The sequence below is a fragment of the Salvelinus sp. IW2-2015 genome, unplaced genomic scaffold, assembly GCF_002910315.2.
Source record: "Salvelinus sp. IW2-2015 unplaced genomic scaffold, ASM291031v2 Un_scaffold1659, whole genome shotgun sequence".
NCBI classification, from domain to species: domain Eukaryota; kingdom Metazoa; phylum Chordata; class Actinopteri; order Salmoniformes; family Salmonidae; genus Salvelinus; species Salvelinus sp. IW2-2015.
The window spans coordinates 65,678-87,031 of record NW_019943067.1 but is presented as its reverse complement, the minus strand read 5'-3'; the positions used below and the strand labels follow the sequence as shown (position 1 = coordinate 87,031).

Below are 21,354 nucleotides of genomic sequence, written 5' to 3'. Positions count from 1 at the left end.
GAGTGGATGTAGAGGGATGGTTTTAGAGGTAGGATGTGTAGAGGGATTGTTTTAGAGTAGGATGGTAGAGGGATTGGTTTTAGAGTAGGATGGTAGAGGATTGTTTGAGAGTAGGAATGGAGTAGGGGATTGTTTAGAGTAGGATGGTAGAGGGATTGTGTAGAGTAGGTGGTAGAGGATTGTTTAGAGTAGGATGGTAGAGGGATTGTTTAGAGCTAGGCATGGGTAGAGGGATTGTTTAGAGTAGGATGTGTAGAGGGGTGGTTTAGAGTAGGATGGTAGAGGATTGTTTAGAGTAGGATGGTAGAGGATTGTTAGAGTAGGATGGTAGAGGGGTGGTTTAGAGTAGGATGGTAGAGGGATTGTTTAGAGTAGGATGGTAGAGGGATTGTTTAGAGTGGGTGGTAGAGGGATGGTAGAGGGATTGTTTAGAGTAGGATGGTAGAGGGATTGTTTAGAGTAGGATGGTAGAGGGATTGTTTAGAGTAGGATGGTAGAGGGATTGTTTCGAGTAGGATGGTAGAGGACAGTTTAATCAAGGTGGGATTGATTAAAAGTGCCTTCAGAAAGTATGTATACCCCTTTTTGTTGTGTTACAGCCTGAATTCAAAACGGATAAAAAAAATATAAATCTCACTCATCGAAACGCAATATCATATAACGACAAAGTGAAAATAGGTTTTTAGAAATGTTTGCACATTTATTTAAAATGAAATACAGAAATATTTCATTTACATAAGTATTTACACTCCTGAGTCAATACATGTTAGTTAGAATAACCTTTGGCAGCGATTACAGCTGTGAGTCTTTCTGGGTAAGTCTCTAAGAGTGATTACAGCTTTGAGTCTTTCTGGGTAAGTCTCTAAGAGTGATTACAGCTGTGAGTCTTTCTGAGTACATCTCTAAGAGCTTTGCACACCTGGATTGTACAATAAATGTTGCACATTATTATATTTAAAATTCTTCAACTCTGTCAAGTTAGTTGTTGATCATTGCTAGACTGCCGTTTTCAAGTCTTGCCATAGATTTTCAGGCAAATTTAAGTCAAAAATGTAACTAGGCCACTCAGGAACATTCAATGTCGTCTTGGTAAACAACTCCAGTGTATATTTGGCTTTGTGTTCTAGGTTATTGTCCTGCTGAAAGGGGAGTTTGTCTCCCAGTGCCTGTTGGAAAGCCTGTGCTTAGCTCTATCACAACCACTAAACTCCGCAATTGTTTTAAAGTCACCATTGTCCTCATGGTGAAATCCCTGAGCGGTTTCCTTCTTCTCCGGCAACTGAGTTAGGAAGGACACCTGTATCTTTGTAGAGACTGGGTGTATTGATACACCATCCAAAGTGTAATGAATAACTTCACCATGCTCAAAGGGATATTCAATGTGTGCTTTTTTTCAAAATCCATCTACCAATAGGTACCCTTCTTTGAGAGGCAATGGAAAACCTCGCTGGTATTTGTTCACTGCTTGACTGAGGGACCTTACATATAATTGTATGTGTGGGGTACAGCGATGAGGTAGTCATAATAAAAAAAGTTAAACACTTACTGCACATAGAGTCCATGCAGCTTATTATGTGACTTGTTAAGCAAATCTTTACCCCAGAACGTATTTAGGCTTGGCATAACAAAGGGGTTGAATACTGATTGACTCAAGACATTTCAGCTTTTCATTTCTATATCATTTGTAAACATTTCGAAAAACATAAATCCACTTTGACATTATGGGGTATTGTGTATAGGTCAGTGACAAAACATCGAAATCTCAATTTAATCCAGTTTAAATTCAGGCTGTAACACAACAAAATGTAGAAAAAGTCAAGGGGTGTGAATACTTTATGATGCCACTGTATTGCCACATTGCAAGACAGCACAGCACAAACAGATCTGGGACCAGGCTAATAAACAGATCTGGGACCAGACTAATAAACAGATCTGGGACCAGACTAATAAACAGATCTGGGACCAACGTAATAAAACAGATCTGGGACCAGACTAATAAACAGATCTGGGACAGACTAATAAACAGATCTGGGACCAGACTTAATAAACAGATCTGGGACCAGACAAATAACAGATCTGCGGACAGGCTAATAAAACAGATCTGGGACCAGGCTAAATAACAGATCTGGGACCAGGCTAATAAACAGATCTGGGACCAGACTAATAAACAGATCTGGGACCAGACTAATAAACCGATCTGGGACCAGACTAATAAACAGATCTGGGACCAGACTAATAAACGATCTGGACCAGACTAATTTAAACAATCTGGACCAGACTAATAAACAAAGATCTGGACCAGGACTAATAAACAGACTGGGACCAGACTAATAAACAGATTCTGGGACCAGGCTAATGAACAGATCTGGACCAGACTAATAAACAGATCTGGACCAGACTAATAACAGATCTGCGGACCAGGCTAGTAAACAGATCTGGGACCAGACTAATAAACAAACACTCCGAGTGACATTTTCATCTATATACAGTGGGAGAACAAGTATTTGAAACACTGCGATTTTGCAGGTTTTCTGTAAAAAAAATTCTGAGGTCTGTAATTTTTATCATAGGTACACTTCAACTGTGAGAGACGGAATCTAAAACAAAAATCCAGAAAATCACCTTGTATGATATTTAAGTAATGAATTTGCATTTTATTGCGATGACATAAGTATTTGATCACCTACCAACCAGTAAGAATTCCGGCTCTCACAGACCTGTTAGTTTTTCTTTAAGAAGCCCTCCTGTTCTCCACTCATTACCTGTATTAACTGCACCTGTTTGAAGTCGTTACTGTATAAAAGACACCTGTCCACACACTCAATCAAACAGACTCCAACCTCTCCACAATGCGCAAGACAAGAGAGCTGTGTAAGGACATCAGGGATACAATTGTAGACCTGCACAAGGCTGGGATGGGCTACAGGACAATAGGCAAGCAGCTTGATGAGAAGGCAACAAACTGTTGGCGCAATTATTCGAAATGGAAGAAGTTCAAGATGACGGTCAATCAACCTCGGTCTGGGCTCCATGCAAGATCTCACCTCGTGGGGCATCAATGATCATGAGGAAGGTGAGGGATCAGCCAGAACTACACGGCAGGACCTGGTCAATGACCTGAAGAGAGCTGGGACCACAGTCTCAAAGAAACCATTAGTAACACACTACGCCGTCATGGATTAAATCCTGCAGCGCACGCAAGGTCCCCCTGCTCAAGCCAGCGCATGTCCAGGCCCGTCTGAAGTTTGCCAATGACCATCTGATGATCCAGAGGAGGATGGAGAAGGTCATGTGGTCTGATGAGACAAAAATAGAGCTTTTTGGTCTAAACTCACTCGCCGTGTTTGGGGGAAGAAGAAGGATGAGTACAACCCAAGAACACCATCCCAACCGGGGAAGCATGGAGTGGAAACATTATTCTTTGGGGATGCTTTTCTGCAAAGGGACAGGACGACTGCACCGTATTGAGGGGAGGATGGATGGGGCCATGTATCGCGAGATCTTGGCCAACAACCTCCTTCCCTCAGTAGAGGCATTGAAGATGGTCGTGGCTGGGTCTTCCAGCATGACAACGACCCGAAACACACAGCCAGGGCAACTAAGGAGTGGCTCCGTAAGAAGCATCTCAAGGTCCTGGAGTGGCCTAGCCAGTCTCCAGACCTGAACCCAATTGAAAATCTTTGGAGGGATGTGAAAGTCCGTATTGCCCAGCAACAGCCCCGAAACCTGAAAGATCTGGAGAAGGTCTGTATGGAGGAGTGGCCAAAATCCCTGCTGCAGTGTGTGCAAACCTGGTCAAGAACTACAGGAAACGTATGATCTCTGTAATTGCAAACAAAGGTTTCTGTACCAAATATTAAGTTCTGCTTTTCTGATGTATCAAATACTTATGTCATGCCAATAAAATGCAAATTAATTACTTAAAAATCATACAATGTGATTTTTCTGGATTTTTGTTTTTAGATTCCGTCTCTCACAGTTGAAGTGTACCTATGATAAAAAAATTTACAGACCTCTACATGCTTTGTAAGTAGGAAAACCTGCAAAATCGGCAGTGTATCAAATACTTATTCCCACTGTATAGGTATTTCAACTACTAACCCTTCATAACACCATGCACATCCCACTAACACAAAGCAAAGAAGAGTCCTAGGCTGCATCCCAAACAGCACCCTATTTCCTATGTACTGCACTACTTTTGACCAAGCCCATGGGCCCTGCTACTACTACTCTCATTCTTGGCTGATGCAAGCAAACAATCTTTCAATATTATTAGAGCCATTGCTGCTGATGCCTTTTACATATAGAATAGCCCAAATCTACAGAACTATGTGATTACTAAGACCTATAGCATTGCTTTTACTAGGAAAGTTGGCTCTTCTCAATGTAGCATTGCTAGAGGAACCTGCCAAGGCTATCCTCTATCACCCTTAGCTTTTGCTGTCCCCCCCTAGCCTACATCTAGGCCCAATGTTCCTGGTCTTTCCAGTGACATCCATCACACCTGTCTCACTGTCCAGGTCAGATAATTGACCACATGTGTCTTCTAAACCACAGGTAATTGTCTGTTAAGATCAAACTGAAGTGAAGGGGAAATTCAGCTCTTACTGAACACGTCTCTCAACTTCAACGTTCACTGTCATCCAAGAGTTGCTGAATATCCTCTTCACTTAAGTTTGCTCCTCAATTGTTGCCACCTTGGTCTGAGAATGAGGTAGTGGCAGTGCTCGCTTCCCTTTGTCTGTTTAGATCACTCACCAGTTGCATCCTCGTAAACCACGGTGACTGTCTTCCACTTGTAGTACTGTACGATGTCCAGTATGGCTCTGCTGATGGAGGCATACTCTGGGTACAGGTTGATGTAGAAGCTGTCCTTGTTGTCCACAGAGGGGTGTTTCCACCGGGTCTGGATATGGGGTACCTTAGGGGGGGCATAAATACAATGTTTATTTTTCATCAATGTAATGATATGTTAATTAAGTGATGTCATGTTAAGTGATCATTTGTTATGTGAGGAACACAAATGCAATGTTTTTATTTATTTTACTCGAGAACCACATTAGAAATAAGCTTAAAGCTTTCATGTGTTCTCCTCTGGGAATTCTTTGTACTTTTAAATGGTTTTAAATGATACAAATTGTTTTTACCCCAAAAAATCGATCAGTCAATCAATCAACCAATCAATTTTAAACAATATGATGTTATGTGATGGTGTGCTATGTTATGTTGTGTGATGGTATGTTAAGTTACGGTGGTTCCTTCTTTAAAAGTTTTGTCATACTGCGGCACACCTTGCGGGCTGCTGCAGCATTCTGTGGCACGTTATCTGTTTGTCAGCCATTTTTTCTGTTAATGCAAGTTATTGCTAGTTTGACCACCAGAGGGCATCTTTGATAAGGATTTGATAGTCTTCCGTATTGGCATTAAAAGAGAATTTAAAACCTTTTTTTGTAATAGCATAGTATATCAGGATTGATTTTAAGAAATTTGGGTTCATTAATTTGATTAATATTATGGTGTTTCTATTCAGAGAAAAACAAAAAACGAAACACTCAGGGTTTCCGTTAGGATGGAATGGAAAATATGGCGCTGTACAATGGGAGGAAGGAGTAGGCTGTCCTTGTAAATAAGAATTTGTTCTTACCTGACTTGCCTAGTTAAATAAAGGTTACACGAAGAGCATATCATTTCTGCACTCTAATATTCTAATTATTGTCTAACCAATACTCAAACGGCGATTAAGTGAAAATAAAAATCTTATTGATTTATCAAGACCAGTCCCCATGCTTACCTCAGAGCAGCGTGAAACGATGCTAAAATAGTTGTAGGCTTTTGCTTCTAACTTCAATATGCTCTTTAAATAAATAACACCATTTTTAACCTCTTAGCGTTAGGGGTCAGAATTATTTAATTTTTTTAAATAACGTGCCCAACGTAAACGGACATTTTCTCTGGCCCAGATCGTAGACTATGCATATAATTTACAGATTAGGATAGAAAACACTCCAAAGTTTCCAAAACTGTCAAAATATTGTCTGTGAGTATAACAATACTTATTCTGCAAGCAAAAACCTGAGAAAATGTAACCCGGAAGTGATATATATATTTTTTTAACTGTGTTTCCTGGCCCGTCTAACCTCCATTTAAAGGGGTATCAACCAGATTCCTTTTCCAATGGCTTCCTCAGGCTGTGACCAGGCTTTAGACATAGTTTCAGGCTTTTATTTTGAAAAATGAACAAGTTTTTTCAAAACTAGTCAAGTGTCCTCCGAATAGTTCCTGGGAACGCGAGAGGAGCTCACCATTTTCCGTTTGTCTCTTATTGAATAGGTAATGGTCCGGTTGAAATATTAGCGATTATGTTGGTTAAAAACAACCCGAGGATTGATTATAAAAAACATTTGACATGTTTCTACGACCATTGCGGATACTTTTTGGAATTTGTCGAACATAACACGGCTTTGATTTTCTGAGCATAATGCGCAACCCAAATGGCGTTTTTTTGTGATACAAATAATATTTATCAAACAAAAATAACATTTGTTGTGTAACTGGGAGTCTCGTGAGTGGAAACATCCGAAGATTATCAAAGGTAAGCGATTAATTTCATTGCTTTTCTGACTTTTGTGACCAAGCTAACCAAGCTAATATAAGGCTAGCTTGTTGTAGCATTGAAAGCTACATTCACAAAAGCTTGGATTTCTTTCGCTGTAAAGTATATTTTCAAAATCTGACAGAATAGGTGGATTAACAACAAGCTAAACTGTGTTTTGGTATATTTCACTTGTGATTGCATGATTATAAATATTTTTTGTAATATTTTTGGATTTGGCACACTGCAATTTTAGCAGGTTGCTAAGAAATGTGATCCCGTAAAAGTGATCCGTAGCTGAGAGAAGTTAACAGCACATTACTCAACACCAGTAAGACTCATTTCTCCTATGGTAGACCTACAGTATATATCGAAAAAAAGAAAAAAATATCAATGACATGACTCTCCACCAATAATTACATTAAGAGGATTGGTGGACTCTATATTAATATTTAAGGGGCTTTTTCCGTTAGGATCTGTGAGAATATCTGAGAATATCTAAGGGGCTTTTATATAATTCTAAATGAATTAATAATAATAATCACTTTGTTTAAAAAGTAATGATATTTTGGAGATTCAGTTTTCATTTAACCTAGAGTGAGCGAGGAAAAAGGGCAATTCTTGAACATGGGGTGAGAAATTCTCACTAATTTGTAAATGAAGTCAGTTTGTTATTTAGTTTGTTATTTATTTCTGGAGAAACCTAACTTGATTATTTAGCAGACATCACAATCTTATATTCAGTCAACATGAAGATTATTGTTGAAATGAATTGCTCGACTGGTGTAGGTTTTCTCCATCTGTTGGTGTGCAACACTTGCACAACAAGCTATATTTTCAGCACCAGCCACTGTTCACCTCCTATTGATTGCGCTGCGGTTGCCGCCAGTTGTTTTTTAAATTTAACCTTTATTTAACTAGGCAAGTCAGGTAAGAACAATTCTTATTTACAATGAAGGCCTACCCCGGCCAAACCCGGATGACGCTGGGCCAATTGTGCGCCACCCTATGGCACTCCCAATCACGGTCAGATGTGATACAGCCTGAATTCGAACCAGGGACTGTAGTAAAGGCTCTTGCACCGAGATGCCATGACCAATATATATATATTTTCCCGAATCCCTCTGGAATTTTCATTACGCACACCTGTCCTCTATTCCCACTGATTAGTACTTGTGTAAGTGTACCCTTTGGTTTCCATTGGGCGGTCGATTATTGTTACAATGTCCGTTGGTGCGTGTGAGTACCTGTGCTGTGTGTTTTGGGCTTTCGTGCCCTTTGTGAATTGCGCAGATGATTACGGGTCTCGTCCCATGTGTTAATCATTGTGCGCATGTGTTATTTATTCGAGGTACTCCTCGCTCTTTTGTTTGGGTTTCAACCCTGTGTTTTGTTACGTGTTTCTTTGGTCTTCGTCCCCCGTGCCTTTACACGGCACGCCTTAATTTTGGAGAAATAAAAAATATATTTTTAATGTGTATAGTATTGCTTACTAGGTGTTGTCCAATCAACTTTGTAACCACTCCCTCTTCAAATTAGGGCTAATTGGAAAAGCTGTTCAAAAGAGGACATTGTATTATTTCTTTGTACTCCCTGACGAAGGCCATGCAGCCGAAAGCACGTCCAGATTTTTAAACTTTGTTTCTATTGAACATGCCATACAAATAAAGGCATTTAAATTAATTATATGAAGAGTGCCTTGGTCCTCCTTTCTTTTTGGTAACATATATACAGTTAAAGTCGGAAGTTTACATACACTTAGGTTGGAGTCATTCAAACTCATTTTTCAACCACTCCACACATTTCTTGTTAACAAACTATAGTTTTGGCAAGTCGGGTAGGACATCTACTTTGTGCATGACACAAGTAATTTTTCCAACAATTGTTTACAGACAGATTATTTCACTTAAAATTTAGTGTATCACAATTCCAGTGGGTCAGAAGTTAACATACACTAAGTTGACTGTGCCTTTAAACAGCTTGGAAAATTCCAAGAAATGATGTCATGGCTTTAGAAGCTTCTGATAGGCTAAATGACATCGTTTGAGTCAATTGGAGGTGGACCTGTGGATGTATTTCAAGGCCTACCTTCAAACTCAGTGCCTCTTTGCCTGACATCATGGGAAAATCGAAAGAAATCAGCCAAGACCTCAGAAACAAATTGTAGACCTCCACAAGTCTGGTTCATCCCTGGGAGCAATTTCCAAACGCCTGAAGGTCCACGTTCATCTGTACAAACAATAGTACGCAAGTATAAACACCATGGGACCTAGCAGCCGTCTTACCGCTCAGGAAGGAGACGCCTTCTGTCTTCCTAGAGATTAATGTTTTGGGGCGAAAAGTACAAATCAATCCCAGAATAACAGCAAAGGACCATGTGAGAATGCTGGAGGAAACAGGTACAAAAGTATCTATATCCACAGTAAAACGAGTCCTATATCGACATAACCTGAAAGGCGCTCAGCAAGGAAGACGCCACTGCTCCAAAACCACCATAAAAAAGCCAGACTACGGTTTGCAACTGCACATGGGGACAAAGTTCGTACTTTTTGGAAAAATGTCCTCTGGTCTGATGAATCAAAAATAGAACTGTTTTGGCCATAATGACCATCGTTATTTTGGAGGGAAAAGTGGGAGGCTTGCAAGCTGAAGAACACCATCCCAACCGTGAAGCACGGGGGTGGCAGCATCATGTTGTGGGGGTGCTTTGCTGCAGGAGGGACTGGTGCACTTCACAAAAATAGATGTCATCATGAAGCAGGAAAATTATGTGGATATACTGAAGCAACATCTCAAGACATCAGTCAGGAAGTTAAAGCTTGGTCGCAAATGGGTCTTCCAAATGGACAATGACCCCAAGCATACTTCCAAAGTTGTGGAAAATGGCTTAAGAACAACAAAGTCAAGGTATTGGAGTGGCCATCACAAAGCCCTGACCTCAATCCCATAGAGAATATGTGGGCAGAACTGAAAAAGCGTGTGCGAGCAAGAAGGCCTACAAACCTGACTCAAAATTCACCCAACTTATTGTGGGAAGCTTGTGGAAGGCTACCCGAAACGTTTGACCAAGTTTAACAATTTAAAAGTTAATGCTACAAATACTAATTGAGTGTATGTAAACTTCTGACCCACTGGGAATGTGATGAAAGAAATAAAAGCTGAAATAAATCATCTCTCATACTATTATTCTGACATTTCACACTCTTAAAATAAAGTGGTGATCCTAACTGACCTAAGACAAGGAATTTTTACTAGGATTAAATGTCAGGAATTGTGAAAAACTGAGTTTTAAATGTATTTGGCTAAGGTGTATGTAAACTTCTGACTTCAACTGTTTATAATATACAGTTTTTGTTTTCATAACATTAACTGTGTGTAGGTAGATACGTGTGTAGGTAGATGTGGATAGATAGATACTAATTATTTGTTGCAAGTTGGGAAGGAGGTTCATGCCTAGCTCGGCTATTTATACAATTCTTTAGTAAAGGTTATTGTTCAGCTAGTAGCCCACCCTACTACGCTTGTGAAAACCTAATAATAATACCTTTTCCCCCTTTCCACGTTAAAGATTCCAATTGATAAAGTGTTTTGCCCACAATCGGCCCCAACCCCATTAATACATTGGGCCACAGTCGATAGCGTGCTGAACTTTGTTCTAGAATGTTGAGAATGTTGGTTCGAACACCTGCTCCTGCTTGTTTCATTACATTATTATCCCTGACTCAGAGCAAATAGCCTGGATTGGTACTCCCACTTCGTTCTGCTCTCTTACTGCGTCATTCTCCACCTGAGTGGCTCGCTTGTGGGCGTGTTGGCAGATGCACTAATTTGTATTCTGTATATACAAATCAGCCTTTACTTAAATCATGTTTCTAGTCTATTGCATAGTTACAATGTGTAATAATTTATGTCCCAGGAGAAGGAGTGGTTAACACTGTTGAAGTGTAATATTGTAAATACATACAGTGGGGCAAAAAAGTATTTAGTCAACCACCAATGTGTGCAAGTTCTCCCACTTAAAAAGATGAGAGAGGCCTGTAATTTTCATCATAGGTACACTTTCAACTATGACGAACAAAAAAAAATCCAGAAATCACATTGTAGGATTTTTAATGAATTTATTTGCAAATTATGGTGGAAAATAAGTATTTGGTCACCTACAAACAAACAAGATTTCTGGCTCTCACAGACCTGTAACTTCTTCTTTAAGAGGCTCCTCTGTCCTCTACTCGTTACCTGTATTAATGGCACCTGTCTGAACTTGTTATCAGTATAAAAGACACCTGTCCACAACCTCAAACAGTCACACTCCAAACTCCACTATGGCCAAGACCAAAGAGCTGTCAAAGGACACCAGAAACAAACTTGTAGACCTGCACCAGGCTGGGAAGACTGAATCTGCAATAGGTAAGTAGCTTGGTTTGAAGAAATCAACTGTGGAAGCAATTATTAGGAAATGGAAGACATACAAGACCACTGATAATCTCCCTCGATCTGGGCTCCACGCAAGATCTCACCCCGTGGGGTCAAAATGATCACAGAACGGTGAGCAAAAATCCCAGAACCCCACGGGGGGACCTAGTGAATGACCTACAGAGAGCTGGGACCAAAGTACAAAGCCTACCATCAGTAACACACTACGCCGCCAGGGACTCAAATCCTGCAGTGCCAGACATGTCCCCTGCTTAAGCCAGTACATGTCCAGGCCGTCTGAAGTTTGCTAGAGAGCATTTGGATGACCGAAGAAGACTGGGAGAATGTCATATGGTCAGATGAAACCAAAATATAACTTTTTGGTAAAAGCTCAACTCGTCGTGTTTGGAGGACAAAGAATGCTGAGTTGCATCCAAGAACACCATACCTACTGTGAAAGCATGGGGGTGGTAACATCATGCTTTGGGGCTGTTTTTCTGCAAAGGGACCAGGACGACTGATCCCGTGTAAAGGAAAGAATGAATGGGGCCATGTATCGTGAGATTTTGAGTGAAAACCTCCTTCCATCAGCAAGGGCATTGAAGATGAAACGTGGCTGGGTCTTTCAGCATGACAATGATCCCAAACACACCGCCCGGGCAACGAAGGAGTGGCTTCGTAAGAAGCATTTCAAGATCCTGGATGGCCTAGCCAGTCTCCAGATCTCAACCCCATAGAAAATCTTTGGAGGGAGTTGAAAGTCCGTGTTGCCCAGCAACAGCCCCAAAACATCACTACTCTAGAGGAGATCTGCATGGAGTAATGGGCCAAAATACCAGCAACAGTGTGTGAAAACCTTGTGAAGACTTACAGAAAACGTTTGACCTCTGTCATTGCCAACAAAGGGTATATAACAAAGTATTGAGACAAACTTTTGTTATTGACCAAATACTTATTTTCCACCATAATTTGTAAATAAATTCATAAAAAATCCTACAATGTGATTTTCTGGAATTGTTTTTCTCATTTTGTCTGTAGTAGTTGAAGTGTACCTATGATGAAAATTACAGGCCTCTCTCATCTTTTTAAGTGGGAGAACTTGCACAATTGGTGGCTGACTAAATACTTTTTTGCCCCACTGTACATGCAGACACAGCATCATTCAAAAATTGGAGTTTGATACACCTGATATTGGATAAGACTGAAAAAAAACTTGCTAAATTGCGAATTTCGTAAATTAAGTTTATGACCAAAAAATATGCACAATCGTTTGTCTCTACATTAACTAACATATTCCTCTCAATTGTACATTTTTTGCTTGACTCGTTATGACATTATAATTACTTAAATTAGCTTCCACTGTAATGTTTTGTCAGCCATCTTTGCTGAAGAAAGTCACCAGGGACGGGTGGCTCGCGTCAAATTCGTCATTGGACCCACTCGATATGATTGGTCATATAAAAACCTTGGGACCCAAAGGCATAATGAGTGCTCTAACTACCCCTGGTGGTGGTCTGGAGCAATGACGCCGTGACGCTGGGTACCTCTAAGTCCCGCTGTGTGGAAACTCGTAACTTTTAAAGGAGGAACCACTGTATGTGATAGTGTCTCACCTCCAGAGCATTGCAGATGGACTGGACAGCACTGACGGAGGAGCTGTGAGAAGGACCAAACACCGCCCCGACACCCAGAGCCAACTGGTCACAGGCTGGGAGAGGGACAGTAGAGAGGGACTGTTATTTTCTGCACCTCAAATGGCTCCTTATTACCTTCAGAAAGTATTCACACCCCTTGACTTTTTCCACATTTTATATTTTTACAGCCTGATTTTAAATAGATAACATTTAGATTTTCATTCACTGGCAAACACACCATGCCCAATGATGGCAAAGTAGAATTATGTTTTAAATTTTTACATTTTATTAATAAAAGCAAAAAAAAAAAGTTGAAATGTCTTGTTAAGTGTTCAACCCCTATGTAAGATCAGGAGTAGAAAATAGCTTAACAAGTCACATAATAAGTTGCATGGCCTCAGTCTGTGTGCAATAAACCAGATTTTTTGAATGAGATCCTCATCTCTGTACCCCACACATACAATTATCTATAAGGTTCCTCAGTCGAGCAGTGCATTTCAAACACAGATTCAACCACAAAGACCAGGGAGGTTTTCCAATGCCTCGCAAAGAAGGGCACCTATTGGTAGATTAAAAATACATTTCAAAACATTGAATATTCCTCTGAGCATGGTGAAGTTATTAATTACACTTTGGATGGTGTATCAATACACCAAGTCACTACAAAGATACAGGCGTCCTTCCTAACTCAGTTGCTGGAGAGGAAGGAAACAGGTCAGGGATTTCACCATGAGGCCAATGGTGACTGTAAAACAGTTGCAGAGTTTAGTGGTTGTGATAGAGCTAAGCACAGGCTTTCCAACAGGCACTGGGAGACAAATTCCCCTTTCAGCAGGACAATAACCAAGAAAACAAGTCCAAATATACACTGGAGTTGTTTATGTGTTATGTTTGGGGCAAATCCAATACAACACACTACTGAGTACGACTCTCCATATTTTCAAGCATAGTGGTGGCTGCATCATGTTATAGGAATGCTTGTAATCATTAAGGACTGGTGAGTTTTTCAGGATAAAAAAGCAACAGAATGAAGCTAAGCACAGGCAAAATCCTAGAGGAAAACCTGGTTCAGTCTGCATTCCACCAGACACTGGGAGATGAATTCCCCTTTCAGTAGGACAATAACCTAAAACACACGGCCAAATATACACTGGAGTAGCTTACCAAGAAGACAGTGAATGTTCCTGACTGGCTGAGTGACAGTTTTGATTTAAATCTACTTGAAAATTGATGGTAAGACCTGACAATGGTGTTCTAGCAATGATCCGGTGCTGACCTGCTTCACCCTCGACAACTGTGATTATTATTATTTGACCCTGCTGGTCATCTATGAACATTTGAACATCTTGGGCATGTTCTGTTATAATCTCCACCCGGCACAGCCAGAAGAGGACTGGCCACCCCTCATAGCCTGGTTCCTCTCTAGGTTTCTTCCTAGGTTCTGGTCTTTCTAGGGAGTTTTTCCTAGCCGCCGTGCTTCTACACCTGCATTGCTTGCAGTTTGGGGTTTTAGGCTGGGTTTCTGTACAGCACTTTGTGACATCAGCTGATGTAAGAAGGGCTTTATAAATCATTGGATTGATTGATTGATCAACAACCAATTTGACAGAGCTTGAAGAATAACGTGCAAATATTGCACAATCCAGGTGTGGAAAGCTTTTAGAGACTAACCCAGAAAGACACACGGCTGTATTGACTGCCAAAGGTGATTCTAACATGTATTGAGTCAGGGGGCTGAATACTTATCCAATCAAGATACTGTTGAAGTCGGAAGTTTACATACACCTTAGCCAAATACATTTAAACTCAGTTTTTCACAATTCCTGACATTTAATCCTAGTAAATATTCCCTGTGTTAGGTCAGTTAGGATCACCACTTTATTTTATGATTGTGAAATGTCAGAATAATAGTAGAGAGAATTATTTATTTCAGCTTTTATTTCTTTCATCACATTCCCAGTGGGTCAGAAGTTTACATACACTCAATTAGTATTTGGTAGCATTGCCTTTAAATTGTTTAACTTGGGTCAAATGTTTTGGGTACAAGCTTCCACAAGCTTCCCAAGCTTCCCACAATAAGTTGGGTGAATTTTGGCCCATTCCCCCTACAGACCTGGTGTAACTTAGTCGGGTTTGTAGGCCTCCTTGCTTGCACACGCTTTTTCAGTTCTGCCCACAGATTTTCTATGGGATTGAGGTCAGGGCTTTGTGATGGCCACTCCAATACCTTGACTGTTTTATTTTTCCTGACTTTTTACAAATGTTAGAATCTTTCTTCCACTTTCACGTTACAGAGTATTTTATGAATATCGTTGACAAGAAAATGACAATTAAATACATTTTTATCCCACTTTGTAACACAACAAAATGTGGAATTAGTCAAGGGTGTGAATACTTTCTGAAGTTACTGCATTACTTTTGACCAGGGCCCTAAAGGGGATACAGACAGAGATTTGACCAGGGCCCTAAAGGGGATACAGACAGAGATTTGACCAGGGCCCTAAAGGGGATACAGACAGAGATTTGACCAGGGCCCTAACATATTATCCCTGACTCAGAGCAAATAGCCTGCGATTGGTACTTCCCATCTCGTTCCTGCCTCTTCCTACATGCGTCATTCTCCACCTGAGTGGCTCGCTTGGGGCGTGTTGGCAGAGCACTAATTTGTATTTCTGTATATACAAATCAGCTTACTTAAATCATTTTCTAGTCTATTGCATAGTTACAATGTGTAATAATTTATTCCCAGGAGAAGAGTGCGTTAACCACTGTTAAGTGTATAATTGTAAATACATACAGTGGGCAAAAAAGTATTTAGTCAACCACCAATTGTGCAAGTTCTCCCACTTAAAAAGATGAGAAGGCCTTAATGTGTCATCATAGTACACTTCAACTATGACAGACAAAAAAATCCAGAAAATCACATTGGTAGATTTTTAATGAATTTATTTGCAAAATTATGGTGGAAAAGAAGTATTTGTCACTACAAACAAACAAGATTTCTGCTCTCACAGACTTAAACTTCTTCTTAAGAGGCTCCTCTGTCCTCTACTCCTTACCTGTATTATGGCACCTGTCTGAATTGTTATCAGTATAAAAGACAACCTGTCCACACCTCAAAACAGTCACACTCCAAACTTCCACTATGGCCAAGACCAAAGAGCTGTCAAAGGACACAGAAACAAACTTGTAGACGCTGCACCAGCTGGGAGACTGAATCGTGCAATATGTAAGGTAGCTTGGTTGAAGAATCAAAACTGGGGAAGCCAAGTATTAGAAATGGAAACATACAAGACCACTGATAATCTCCCTCGATCTTGGGCTCCACGCAAGATCTCACCCCGTGGGTCAAAATATCACAAGAAACGTGAGCCAAAAATCCCAGAACCCCACGGGGGACCTAGTAGAATGACCTACAGAGAGCTGACCAAAGTAACAAAAGCCTACCAATCAGTAACACACACGCCGCCAAAGGACTAAATTCCTTGCATGCCAGACAGTCCCCCTGCTTAGCAGTACATGTCCAGGCCCGTCTGAAATTGCTAGAGAGCATTTGTATGATCCAGAAGAAGACTGGGAGAATGTCATATGGTCAGATGAAACCAAAATAATAACCTTTTGGTAAAAGCTCAAATTCGTCGTGTTGGAGGACAAAGAATGCTGAGTTGCCACTCCCAAGAACACATACCTACTGCTGAAGCATGGGCCGCGTGGTAACATCATGCATTTGGGGCTGTTTTTCGCAAAGACCAGGACGAGCTGATCCGTGTAAAGGAAAGAATGAATGGGGCCATGTATCGTGAGATTTTGAGTGAAAACCTCCTTCCATCAGCAAAGGGCATTGAAGGATGAAACGTGCGCTGGGTCTTTCAGCATGACCAATGATCCCAAACACACCGCCCGGGGCCAACGAAGGAGTGCTTCTAAGAAGCATTTCAAGATCCTGGAGTGGCCTAGCAGTCTCCAGATCTCAAAACCCCATAGAAAATCTTTGGAGGGATGAAAGTCCGTGTTGCCCAGCAACAGCCCCAAACATCACTACTCTAGGAGGAGATCTGCATGGAGAAGGCGCCAAAAATACCAGCAACAGTGTGGGAAAACCTTGTGAATACTACAGAAAACGTTTGACCTCTGTCATTGCCAACAAAGGTATATAACAAAGTAATTGAGACAAACTTTTGTTATGAAACCAAATACTATTTTCACCATAATTTGTAAATAAATTCATAAAAATCCTACAATGTGATTTTCTGGAATTGGTTTTTCTCATTTTTGAGTCTGTAGCTAGTTGAAAGTGTACCTATGCATGAAAATTACAGCCTCATCTCATCTTTTTAAGGAGAACTTGCACCAATTGGTGGCTGACGTAAATACTTTTTTTGCGCCCCACTGTACATGCAGACACAGCATCATGCAAAGAATTGAGTTTTGATTTACACGCTGATATTGGATAAGGACGAAAAAAAACTTGCTAATTGCGAATTTTCGTAAATTAAGTTTATGACCAAAAAATATGCACAATCGTTTGTCTCTACATGTAACTAACATATTCCTCTCAATTGTACATTTTTTGCTTGACTTCGTTTATGACATTATAATTACTTAATTTAAGCTCCATGTAATGTTTTGTACAGCCATCTTTTGCTGAAAAGTCACCAGGGACGGGTGGCTCGCTCAAATTCGTCATGTGGACCCACTCGATATGATTGCGTCATATAAAAAACCTTGGACCCAAAGGACTAATTGAGGCTCTAACTACCCCTATGTGGTTTCTGAGCCAATGACGCCGTGACGCTGGGTACCTCTAAGTCCCGCTGTGTGGAAACTCGTAACTTTTAAAGCAGGAACCACTGTATGTATAGTGTCTCACCTCCAGAGCATTGCAGATGGACTGGACAGCACTTACGGAGGAGCGTGAGAGAAGACCAAACAACCGCCCGACACCAGCAGCAAACCTGGTCACAGGCTGGGAGAGGGACAGTAGAGAGGGACTGTTATTTCTGCACCTCAAATGGCTCCTATTACCTTCAGAAAGTATCACACCCCTTGACTTTTTCCACATTTATATTTTTACAGCCTGATTTTTAAATAGATAACATTTAGATTTTCATTCACTGGCAAACACACCATGCCCAATTGATGCCAAAGTAGAATTATGTTTTAAATTTTTACATTTATTAATAAAAAGCAAAAAAAAAAAAGTTGAAATGTCTTGTTAAGTGTTCAACCCCTATGTAAGATCAGGAGTAGAAAATAGCCTTAACAAGTCACATAATAAGTTGCATGGCCTCAGTCTGTGGTGCAATAAACCAGATTTTTTGAATGAGATCCTCATCTCTGTACCCCACACATACAATTATCTATTAAGGTTCCTCAGTCGAGCATGCATTTCAAACACAGATTCAACCACAAAGACCAGGGAGTTTCCAATGCCCTCGCAAAGAAGGCACCTATTGGTAGATTAAAAATACATTTCAAAACATGAATATTCCTCTGAGCATGGTGAAGTTATTAATTACACTTTGATGGTGTATCAATACACCAAGTCACTACAAAGATACAGGCGTCCTTCCTAACTCAGTTGCTGAGAGGAAGAACAGGTCAGGATTTCACCATGAGGCCAATGGTGACTGTAAAACAGTTGCAGAGTTAGTGGTTGTGATAGAGCTAAGCACAGGCTTTCCAACAGGCACTGGGAGACAAATTCCCCTTTCAGCAGGACAATAACCAAGAAAACAAGTCCAAATATACACTGGAGTTGTTTATGTGTTATGTTTGGGGCAAATCCAATACAACACACTACTGAGTACGACTCTCCATATTTTCAAGCATAGTGGTGGCTGCATCATGTTATAGGAATGCTTGTAATCATTAAGGACTGGTGAGTTTTTCAGGATAAAAAAGCAACAGAATGAAGCTAAGCACAGGCAAAATCCTAGAGGAAAACCTGGTTCAGTCTGCATTCCACCAGACACTGGGAGATGAATTCCCCTTTCAGTAGGACAATAACCTAAAACACACGGCCAAATATACACTGGAGTAGCTTACCAAGAAGACAGTGAATGTTCCTGACTGGCTGAGTGACAGTTTTGATTTAAATCTACTTGAAAATTGATGTAAGACCTGACAATGGTGTTCTAGCAATGATCCGGTGCTGACCTGCTTCACCCTCGACAACTGTGATTATTATTATTTGACCCTGCTGGTCATCTATGAACATTTGAACATCTTGGCATGTTCTGTTATAATCTCCACCCGGCACAGCCAGAAGAGGACTGGCCACCCCTCATAGCCTGTGTTCCTCTCTAGGTTTCTTCCTAGGTTCTGGTCTTTCTAGGGAGTTTTTCCTAGCCGCCGTGCTTCTACACCTGCATTGCTTGCAGTTTGGGGTTTTAGGCTGGGTCTGTACAGCACTTTGTGACATCAGCTGATGTAAGAAGGGCTTTATAAATCATTGGATTGATTGATTGATCAACAACCAATTTGACAGAGCTTGAAGAATAACGTGCAAATATTGCCACAATCCAGGTGTGGAAACTTTTAGAGACTAACCCAGAAAGACACACGGCTGTATTGACTGCCAAAGGTGATTCTAACATGTATTGAGTCAGGGGCTGAATACTTATCCAATCAAGATACTGTTGAAGTCGGAAGTTTACATACACCTTAGCCAAATACATTTAAACTCAGTTTTTCACAATTCCTGACATTTAATCCTAGTAAATATTCCCTGTGTTAGGTCAGTTAGGATCACCACTTTATTTTATGATTGTGAAATGTCAGAATAATAGTAGAGAGAATTATTTATTTCAGCTTTTATTTCTTTCATCACATTCCCAGTGGGTCAGAAGTTTACATACACTCAATTAGTATTTGGTAGCATTGCCTTTAAATTGTTAACTTGGGTCAAATGTTTTGGGTACAAGCTTCCACAAGCTTCCCAAGCTTCCACAATAAGTTGGTGAATTTTGGCCCATTCCCCTACAGACCTGGTGTAACTTAGTCGGGTTTGTAGGCCTCCTTGCTTGCACACGCTTTTTCAGTTCTGCCCACAGATTTTCTATGGATTGAGGTCAGGGCTTTGTGATGGCCACCTCCAATACCTTGACTTTGTTGTCCTTAAGCCATTTTGCCACAACTTTGAAGTATTGCTTGGGCATTGTCCATTTGGAAGACCCATTTGCGACCGCTTAACTTCCTGACTGATGTCTTGAGATGTTGCTTCAATATATCCACATAATTTTTCTGCCTCTGATGCCATCTATTTTGTGAAGTGCACCAGTCCCTCCTGCAGCAAAGCACCCCAACAACATGATGCTGCCACCCCCGTGCTTCACGGTTGGGGGTAGTGTTCTTTGCTTGCAAGCATCCTCCTTTTCCCTCCAAACATAACGATGTCATTATGGCCAAACAGTTCTATTTTGTTTCATCAGACCAGAGGACATTTCTCCAAAAAGTACGATCTTTGTCCCCATGTCAAGTTGCAAACTATAGTCTGGCTTTTTTATGCGGTTTTGGAGCAGTGGCTTCTTCCTTGCTGGGCGGTCTTCATATTATGTTATATAGGACTCTTTTACTGTGATATTGATTACTTTTGTACCTTTTCCTCCAGCATCTTCACAAGTTCCTTTGCTGTTGTTCTGGGATTGATTTTCACTTTTCGAACCAAAGTACGTTCATCTCTAGGAGACAGAACACGTCTCCTTCCGGAGCTGTATGACGGCTGCGTGGTCCCATTGGTTATACTTGCTTACTATGTTTGTACAAATGAACGTGGCTACCTTCAGGCATTTGGAAATTTCTCCCAAGGATGAACAAGAATTGTGGAGGTCTTACAAGTTTTTTTGGTTTATTTCTTTAAGATTTCCCATGATTCAAGCAAAGAGGCACGCGTTTGAAGGTAGGCCTTGAAATACTCCACAGGTACACCTCAAATTATTTCAATTAGCCTATCAGAAGTTTCTAAAGCCATGACATAATTTCTGGAATTTTACAAGCTGTTTAAAGGCAGTCAACTTGTGTATGTAAACTTCTGACCCATTGGAATTGTGATACAGTGAATTATAAGTGAAATAATCTGTCTGTAAACAATTGTTGGGAAAATGACTTGTGTCATGCACAAAGTAGATGTCCTAACCGACTTGCCAAAACTATAGTTTGTTAACAAGAAAATTTGTGGAGTGGTTGAAAAATGAGTTTTTAATGACTCCAACCTAAGTGTATGTAAACTTCGACTTCAACTGTAGCTGCAGTACCTGTATTTCTATTTCTTCAACCTGTATTTAACTGTTTTATTTTTCCTGACTTTTTACAAATGTTAGAATCTTTCTTTCCACTTTTCACGTACAGAGTATTTTATGAATATCGTTGACAAGAAAATGACAATTAAATACAATTTTTATCCCACTTTGTAACACAACAAAATGTGGAATTAGTCAAGGGTGTGAATACTTTCTGAAGTTACTGCATTACTTGTGGATACAGACGCAGCGGCCCTTAAAGGGATACAGACAGAGATTTGACCAGGCCCTAAAGGGATACAGACAGAGATTTGACCAGGCCCTAAAGGTAGGGATACAGACAGAGATTTGACCAGGGCCCTAAAGGGATACAGACAGAGATTTGACCAGGCCCTAAAGGGGATACAGACAGAGATTTGACCAGGCCCTAAAGGGGATACAGACAGAGATTTGACCAGGCCCTTAAAGGGGATAT

The 21,354-nt window shown here is 40.5% G+C and overlaps 1 protein-coding gene across 1 annotated transcript in view; it reads right to left on the bottom strand.

The window, feature by feature from the left end:
* Window positions 1-21,354, bottom strand: part of LOC112071605 (glutamate receptor ionotropic, kainate 1) — a 112,355-nt gene that overhangs the window by 71,344 nt on the left and 19,657 nt on the right. The window contains 2 exon segments of the mRNA XM_024139042.2: window positions 4,759-4,921; window positions 12,619-12,713. Of these exon segments, the coding sequence (XP_023994810.2) occupies window positions 4,759-4,921; window positions 12,619-12,713 (258 nt within the window).